Below are 8,877 nucleotides of genomic sequence, written 5' to 3' on the forward strand. Positions count from 1 at the left end.
CAGCCAACAGGAATAGTGATTTGCTCTTGGTTAAAAAAAAAAAAAAAAAAAAAAAAAAAAAAAAGATACACATAGATTAAGGAGTGATTTGGATTAAAAAATGAGTTAAAATGATTTGTGAATAGTAGAATAAAAGTTGAATTGTTTATTATATTTTGTGTGAAAATTTGAAAAAGTTAAATTGTTTATTATATTTTGTGTGTACATTTGAAAAAATTGTAATGATAGAATGAGTTGAAGTAAGTTTTGAATTCAAACAAGGCCTAAGTAACTCAAAATTCAGAAGTGTTTGCAAGATTTGAATTTGATAATACAAAAACTAGTGTAACTGTAATGATAACAAAAATTACTGGGACATAATGGAAAAACTACAACATGAGACACCGATGGTCTCGAGTCTTTAACTCGGGAGATGCTTTTAAGAATTCATTTAAATAATTTGAAAGGCCTCAAGATTGTATCTTACAATTTCCTCCTTTGTTGAGAAGATTACCTGGTCGGTTTGTCTAAAAATTCTGAAAAACTAGTAGTTTACATCTTTTTCCTGAGACACCTACTACACTCTGATCAAGAAACTATGCGATGAGGCAACAGGGGCTTGCCTCCCACATATCAGCGAAATGAACAAAATTCTTTGGCATCTGAACTGCTTTGGCAAAATGATGGCATACTCGAATCACGTCTCAACCATACTGGTAGTGCCTTCGTGATCTTCAAGATTATTCACAGAATCTCGTGAGCCTTTCCATAATACCTGTTTATGAAAGGAGCCTGCAAGGCAAAAGCACCAGACAGAACGTTACTGTAATGTTAAAATTTTCAACCAAAACTTTGTGAAAAACATGGCTTACTCTATAATAAGAAGTAGGAAGTTCGAATAACAAAAACCTTGGTCTCCTGACTCATCATTCTACTCTTAGGCTTTGTCTCTATTCTTAGAAATTATTAGAAAGGGGTCCTGAGTGCTGCCAGTAGAAAGAGTCAAGCTACTAAACTTCTTGTTCATTGGAATCCGGATAGACTACTTTGTTAGGTTTTGGAATTGTAAATCGAGTAAATGATTACACCATACAAATACTCGGTAAAGTCAAAGTCCATGGCATGCCACAAGCAACAATTTCACATTTAATTTGGATAAAAGAGGTGGGGTGAGATCCTCTTATCAGCATCATGTAAAGCACACTTTTTTTTTTTTTATTGGCACCAAGTGTCCAGTAACGACGTCCCAACTAGTTCCGGGGATGCACAAGCCCTAGGCAAGAAGTTTCCTGCAAGTGCACCTCAGTTTATTCAAGGAGAAAATCCTCCAGTCTAATGGCTCCTAGAGATTGTTTGCATCCAAGGAGATTTGAACCTTAGACCTGGGAGGAGCATAACCCCAAGCTCAAGGCCTTTACCACTAGGGGTTTTATTGTGGACGCTTATGGCGAATGCGTATTTTTTTTTATTGGCACCGGGTGTCTGAGACCAGCGCCCCAACTAATCCCGAGAGTGCACAAGTACTTGGTAAGGAGTTTCCAGCAAATGCACCTCAGGTAATTGAAGGAAAAAAATTCCCTAGTCCAATGGCTCCTAAAGATTGTTTGCATTCAAAGAGGATTCGAGCCTTAGATCTATGAGGGAGCATACCACCAAGAGCAAGGCCTTTACCACTTGAGCCAACCCCTGGGGTTTGGTGAATGCATGATATAAAGATGTTTAGGATCGTTTAATTATGCAGGCCTTTTAGTCTTTTATTGTTATTATTATTATTTACATAGCTACTTTGGAGTGCAAGGCAGACAACAGAGGATCAGCACTGATTAAACTTTCGCACTCCCAAAAATATAAGGTCGGGACTCTTTGCTTTGACTAAACTAAACTGATAAGGTAAAGAAAATGAGGCAGCTCACATGTTCTGTTAAGAGGGGACATTTTCCTAGAATGGAAAGTTGAATCCTTAAAAGTATCCTTTGGGGTTAATACAAACTCAAATGACCAATTATTAATAAAATAAATTAGCAAACAGAGAACATTTACTAAACTAAAGTCAAACATAAACCAGCTTACTTTTTCAGATTGACACATTCAAGCCCATTAACAATTGGAAACTTCAGTGTCAAAGTAGCCACAAACTGATTTTGACCACAAGTTGTAAGCAATCAGACTTAACATCAAAGACATCACAACCTCAAATGCTTTGCCAGCATGCAACATACAGAATGAAAATTCATAGCCGAGAATATACAAATCAAACTTCTATCTAAGAAATTATAAGTGCTCAAAACTGAAGATCTTGCAAGTTGAATCATGGATGCTTTAGGTGGAAAAAAAGGTTCTGATGAAAAATAAAACACTTTGCATATCCAAGTTATTAACAAAACAGTGATTTCCAAAGATATACCTTAACATTTGATATATCAGGTGTATCTGGTGTTTGAACAGGGTAGAACTTGTAAAACCTCATATTCTCAAATGCTGCTTTAGTCTCTGCACTCATCTCTTCAACGGCCTTTTTCCGGGCTTCCCTTGCCTACAAAAGAAGATAATGGCAAACCTGCTCAGAAAGTTTATGCTCTTGAAAGTGATGAGTGTACAACCCATATCTGCCCATGTACCTACCTCTCGATTAGCTTTCTTCGCTTCTCGAACTTTCTCCTTAACAAATTCCTGAAAGAGTGGGTGGATTGAGGGGGGTGGGGGGGAGTAATACATCAGCTTTATACAGATAGAAAAACTATTAATTTCTCGTATTTATTCATTATTTTTACCTTGAAGGCATCCTTTTGATCTTCAGACAACTCCTCTTCCTGGATTAGCTTGTCCGTGAATTCCTGCATATAATAGCTGCAATTTAGTACAAGATAAGCCTTTTCTTTTATCCTGGTTCTTATTAGCCTTTTCAAGTTTTGGGTCTTCTCTTTTTCAGGTGGATAAATTTGATAGCCAAATAAATTATTGTGACACTTTATCCTCCATGAGTTTGGAAAACCCACCCCATATTCCACATTAGACCCCAATGATGTGATAATAAGTTGCAAGTTATGTAACCAAACAAAAATTTTGTCAAAATTTGATTTTCAAAGAAAAAAAATCTAAGAAGGTTTGAACATTGATTATTTGTTTAAAAACAAAGGGCATAGTTAGACACAATAATTAAGGGGTAGGCCTCAATAACCATTGCAAATCAATTGAACTGAGCAGACCGCATGACTACCACCTCACAAATGAATTTCATAGAATAAAAACACTGAACATTAATTTTGTACCTCAAGCTCATCTAACTCCCAATCAAATTCACAGAAAATCTGCAGGGACAAAAATAGAAGAATCAAATTACATATAATTTAGCAGCCCATCTGCCATATTTATTCCAACTCCAATGAGCATCATAGAAAGTGTGTATAAACACAAATTTGGATTACTTAGATGCACTCAAATCCATCTATATTGAAACAATGACAGGCATAAGTTTTTTTTCCCTTTTTGCCATCACATTCTGTAACCTACCGGCTTTGGTTCTCCCGGAAAAATTATTTGAACCTCAGTGCTTTGCTCCAGCTCGTCTTCCTTGAAGGGCTGGTAGAAATCTGCCAAAAGAATTAGAGCAACCCTCAGACACTGGAAAAGTCACACATATAAAACAGAGAGAGTTTGTCTACAAGTCTTCTTCAGAAACATCCAGGGATTGCCTATGCATTTTTGTAAACTTGAAAATAAGAATTGAGATTTTTACAGCTTTTTACTTTTTATAACCCAGTTACAACTATGTTTGTCATCCAAATAAATATCAAAAAGTGGAAAAAGAGTGTTCATTGTCTTGTATCCTTTGCTAAGTGGTGATAAAGCTAATGTAGAATGCAACAATTTATACAAAAGCAGTTCGAGAACTAACACGGTAAACAGTATTCATATTTCTTGACACGGTCTATCTTCAAGTGTTTCAAAGCAGCCCTGCACAGAGAATTCATATGCAAAAATAATGAAATTTGTTATTATCTTCTTTAAAAAAAGAATGAATATTAAATCCATTAGTAAAAATAAAACTTTACTCTGGATAAAAATCGTGCATAATGCAGAACAAATCACAAGTAACAAAGATGACTCAAGGTGGGAATATGATTAAACAAGTTGAGCGTCCAAATTCAAACCTCTAACAAACTATAGGGACCAATAACATAATTTATGAGTTCTTTAGTTTTTCATATATATGTTAGTAAATCATTCTTTAGTCGTATCTGGGAATTCTTTAGTGCTGGACATCAACCATGTTTTGAAAATTTCCAAAACTTTTAGCCATGGACTGTACTTGTAGCCCATGAATCTTATTTTTGGTCATGTTAGTGGGTTCTTATGTGCAGTATTTGTCAGTTGAAGATAAAGTTTCAGTAATTTCTACTTGCAAGTCCAAGAGCAAATAAATTATAGACAAAATTCAATATATAATCATTTAATGCTTTCAATTCAACATATAATAAATTTTGCTTCTATGAAGATTTTTTCTTTGAGAAGAATTTGTACTGTGATTAATAACAGTATGCTAATAAGTTAGATGTATAAAAGATCTTCCAAGTCATAATCCACCCTTTAAATTACATTCAAACCCATAACAAGCCCACCATCAATTACAATCCGAAACCCCAAAAGGTTCAAATTTGGTTTCTTTGAAGTTTCCAGGCCCAGAACAGTACCCCTACTTATAGCTTTACTCCATAATTTCAATTCCAAACCCTCTTGCATATATCCAAAATCCAAATATTTTTACACTCTAGTGCCCTAACCCTAGCACACATCCACAAATCAATTAGTTGTTTTCTACAATTTCCACAATCTCCACTTTTCGACTAAAAAATCCCTTACAAACACAGTCAAATTCACCCTTCCCTTCCACAACTATAAATCTAAAGTTGCAACCCACCATATCCACTGTAGGAAGCTACTAGCATGCAAATCTAAGGGTCATCCAACATATAAGAGTGAAGAATGCAAATAGTGCCTTCCTCAAATGTAGGTGAAAATATATGTAAGACACGTCTATAGATACAGAGAGCGAGCGAGTAGGAATGAAACGACATGCTACCTTCTTTGAGTGCACCTCAATATAAATATTTCAGAGTGCAGTTTATCAACTTGGCTGCCTCTGTATAAGAATCAAATCAGAAATGATATCAGAAGATTGAAAAGATAAATTGTAGATGACCAAAAGAAATGTTCCATAAAATCAGTTCATAACCAGCAATAAACAATATTCCATACCTATTCTCAAGAGGAATATAAGGAACCCAGTCCATTTTCATTTGTTTCATGGGAATAATTTCCTCAGATTCTCTCTGAACAGAGTTAATCCCAATCTTATCGGAAGGAGGGAAGGGAGATACAACCTGCAAAACAAGCAAAAACAAGAAACCAAGTCATTTAAAAAGAAACAAGTCGAAAATATATATTGCGACATGAATAATTATGTACTAAGATCAACACTAACAAATGTCAAGAAAACTTTCTATCGCCCACAGTAGAAATTAGAAGCTATTAGAACAGCGATTCGGAAAAACACAAACTTGCACTGAATAGTAGTAGGAAAAGATAAACAATGTAAGATAACACATGGAATAAAGTTATAACCGAGTGACAGTTAAGAAATAGCAAGGATATTTGAGATCATTTCTTATAATGATCATCACTTTATTACACAGTTTAGGTATCATGCATTCATAACATGCAACTGATAGAACAGACAAATAATACATTAAATATGGAGGACGATTCCCAGCTAAAGTCCTTTCCCAAAAACAGCATCTTTGTTAATTTTATTTGTAAGTCACTCTTCCCAAAAACAGCATCAACGTTAGAAACCTAGATAAATCATATCATACAAATCGACATTTTACATTTGTAATCTTTTATCATGTGGCGTTACTTATAAAAGAAATCTTTTATCATATGCCATTACAAAATTTTGCAAATTAATATGCACAAGGATTAGCAACAAAATCTGCTTCTAGAGAAATAAACACCACAATTACAGAGGTGAAATCTAGTAAATTAAGCATCCAAGATGGAGTGCCCCAAGGCTTCAAGTAAAGTCACTGCCACACGATTCATACTAGAGAAGATTCAATTATCTGAAAACAGGGGGTACGAGTTGTAATTTTGATGCAGATTAAAAAAGATGAAAACTTAAGGAAAATCAACAGGGAATTAAGTCAAGAAAAGTTAAATCCACCTAAGTATACATGCATTAACCAAGCAAAAAGTGCATGTCAAAAACCACTGTTAATCCTAAGAACAAGAAAAGGAAAAAAAAAAGAAGAACAAATCCCAGCCAAATTGCAACAATATATGATCCCAAGCAGCTGCAAAATGGCAAGCCTAACAAATTAACTTCCAAAAATAACTGTTCATGCAATTAATCATTACCTAAATCACCTAAATTGCATATAATATTAGTTTTAAACTGATATGTAAAAGCAGCAGTACTGAATAACTTACAGCCACTACAACAGGTATGCAGATAACTTTGCTTTCACCCTTGAAAGAGACCAATTGAGCTGCAGTACCATAAAATAATGAGAGAATACAACATGAAGGAAAAGGGAAGTAGAAATAAGAAATAAATGATGTCCAGAAACTTGGCAGCTGAAATATAATCGGATATACACTACATGCCATTAAAAATGCCCACTCAGTAAATTTATAAGGAATGCAAGTCTATAAGACACTCACGTTCTGTACAGCCAAAGAGATAAGCTTTCTTCCCATGTAGCTTTCCCCCTTCTTCAAAGGCATCCTGATCACAATTAGAGCAGTTATCTAAGAACAGGTCATTATAGTAAGGAATAACACTTCTAGTAAGCCTTTTAAACTAATGCAACTATAAGTTGTTAACTTACTTCTAAATTTGAGAAGTTCCAGTTGACTTGGTAGACTGAGTCCAATTGATCCCACTGGTACATTTTTTTCATAATATAAAAGCCATAAAGTGACAATAATGAGAACCTAAGATGAGATAATGAGAAGATTTATCCAACCTCTGTCCCAACAGGGAATGCTTCCTTCCATAAGTCTTCCTGCATAAATCAGACACAAACAAAACACAATCAAACACAAACCCATGAGATTCAGAGACGTCCGCCCCACCAAAACAAATGTAGAAATATAACAATCATTTAGCTCAATTCAGTTTTACTCATAAATTGCTTGAAAACTTAATAGAGCTGCAAAACCCTCTCAACTAAACCCGAAGCAAGTGCTTAGGTTAACTTGGGTAAGTATTCAGATACTCTTCAATAACAAAATTAGCATAAAACATCAACATCCTTCCATTTACTAATTTTCTCAGCAACCGTTTGGAGATAATGAAAATATGAATTCGTACATTCAATCTCAATAACGCTGATAAGAAACTTTGTGAAACCACTCACAGATTCGAACGATGCAAATACGGCATACGGACTTACGGAGCTTCAAGAATCCGAAGAGCTCAGACAATGCTAATGATAATCGTATCCAAATAAAAGAAAAAAGCTCGTTTCCACAAACCAAAACAACAACCAACCAACCCAAGCATACGGAGGCAAGAAATCACAAAATAAGCTAAATTTGAAAGAGATAGCCCGGAATTAGTGGTATACCAAGTTGCGTTTGTCCTCGATGTACTCAGGCTCGGATTCAGGCTTGGAGGCCTTGACCCGCTTAGCTCGAGAAGTTGTTTTCTTGGACTCCTCCCGGTGGCTCTCACGCTCGGGCTTTGCTCCTTCCTTCTGGCTCGCCTTCCTCTTTGCTCCTTTCCTCATTTTTATTCGCAGTTCACAGATACAGAAAGAGAGAATCTAGAGAGAGAAGAGATATATATAAGGTTTGGAGAGTGCTTTGAAAGCGGTGGATCCAGATTTTGAAATATGAGACCCAGACAGAGAACTCTAGAAGCAGAGCAAGAAATACATGCAATATATGTGTGTGTGTATATATATTTATGGCGTTAAATAAACGCGGATGGTCCGACTTTGAAAAGAGCGAGAGAGGCGCGGAGGTGCATAGGGTTTGAGATGGGATCCAAATAATTCAAATTTACTGACCTTTGAAAAAATAAATAATAAATAATAATAATTAAAATGAAAACAAACTGCGGACAGTGGAGCCCATATTAAGAACGTTGGGCCCAATCGAGCCCGGTTACAATCAATAGGTCGTCTATTCCTTCAATGGACTTCACTGTAAATGAAAAAAGACTTCACAATTTTCATCCAATTCGGAGAGATACTATATCGTGAAAATTTATCAGCAAAGGCCGCCGTTTGGATTTAAAGATAAGTTGAGATAGTTTATAAATGATAAAATAAAGTATTATTTTTTAATATTATTGATTACGTTTAAAAAATAATACGATAATTCTAGCATAACTTTAAGGTGTCAATTCCATAAAGAGAAAAATTAAAAGAATAGCAGAATGAACAAAGAAATTAAAAAAATTATTAAATGATTAATAGAGAACAAAAATTAATTTTAAATATAAATTAAAGTAAAGTAAAGTGACTAACAGAAAAAGTACTCAAATTTGAAGAACAGTAAAGCGCGGAAATCCCTTACACAAAATTGGTATTTTAATTATTCTTAATTCATTGAATAACTCAATTGAGAACTCAATTCTCAAAATTCTCAATCGTAAGGTATAAATTTATAAACCAAGATTAAACTAAATGTAACCTTTTAAAAAATCATTCACTACTTTTAAAATATTCAAATTATTATTACTATTGAAAAAATCGAACGACGATAATAGACTTAGGAAGTGATATTGTAGCAAAAAATAAATCAATATAGATAAATAATTGATCCAAAGATAATCAAAGAGCTAATCCATTCAATAAAAAAAGTATGACTGAATCTATAAACAAAATA

General features: G+C 34.5%; 1 protein-coding gene across 2 annotated transcripts; it reads right to left on the minus strand.

The window, feature by feature from the left end:
• Positions 1 to 264: 264 nt before the first annotated feature.
• On the minus strand, positions 265 to 8,055 carry LOC121249096 (protein HEAT INTOLERANT 4). 2 transcript variants are annotated; one of them, XM_041147761.1, is made up of 14 exons: positions 7,611 to 8,055; positions 7,008 to 7,046; positions 6,870 to 6,923; positions 6,703 to 6,766; positions 6,469 to 6,527; positions 5,236 to 5,360; positions 5,060 to 5,119; positions 3,875 to 3,933; positions 3,490 to 3,569; positions 3,249 to 3,287; positions 2,751 to 2,813; positions 2,602 to 2,649; positions 2,384 to 2,512; positions 265 to 771 (listed from the first exon to the last, which is right to left on the minus strand). In XM_041147761.1, exons 1-14 carry the CDS (start codon positions 7,770 to 7,772, stop codon positions 724 to 726), a joined length of 1,029 nt encoding a protein of 342 aa, XP_041003695.1. In that variant the 5' UTR covers positions 7,773 to 8,055; the 3' UTR covers positions 265 to 723. The 2 variants fall into 2 exon arrangements, 1 of the variants encoding a protein (XP_041003695.1); XR_005937590.1 differs by lacking the exon at positions 265 to 771 and adding an exon at positions 2,125 to 2,235 and having other exon boundaries at positions 2,267 to 2,512; positions 7,611 to 8,013.
• Between the last annotated feature and the right edge of the window lie 822 nt (positions 8,056 to 8,877).

This window comes from Juglans microcarpa x Juglans regia, chromosome 2D, assembly GCF_004785595.1.
Source record: "Juglans microcarpa x Juglans regia isolate MS1-56 chromosome 2D, Jm3101_v1.0, whole genome shotgun sequence".
NCBI classification, from domain to species: Eukaryota; Viridiplantae; Streptophyta; class Magnoliopsida; order Fagales; family Juglandaceae; genus Juglans; species Juglans microcarpa x Juglans regia.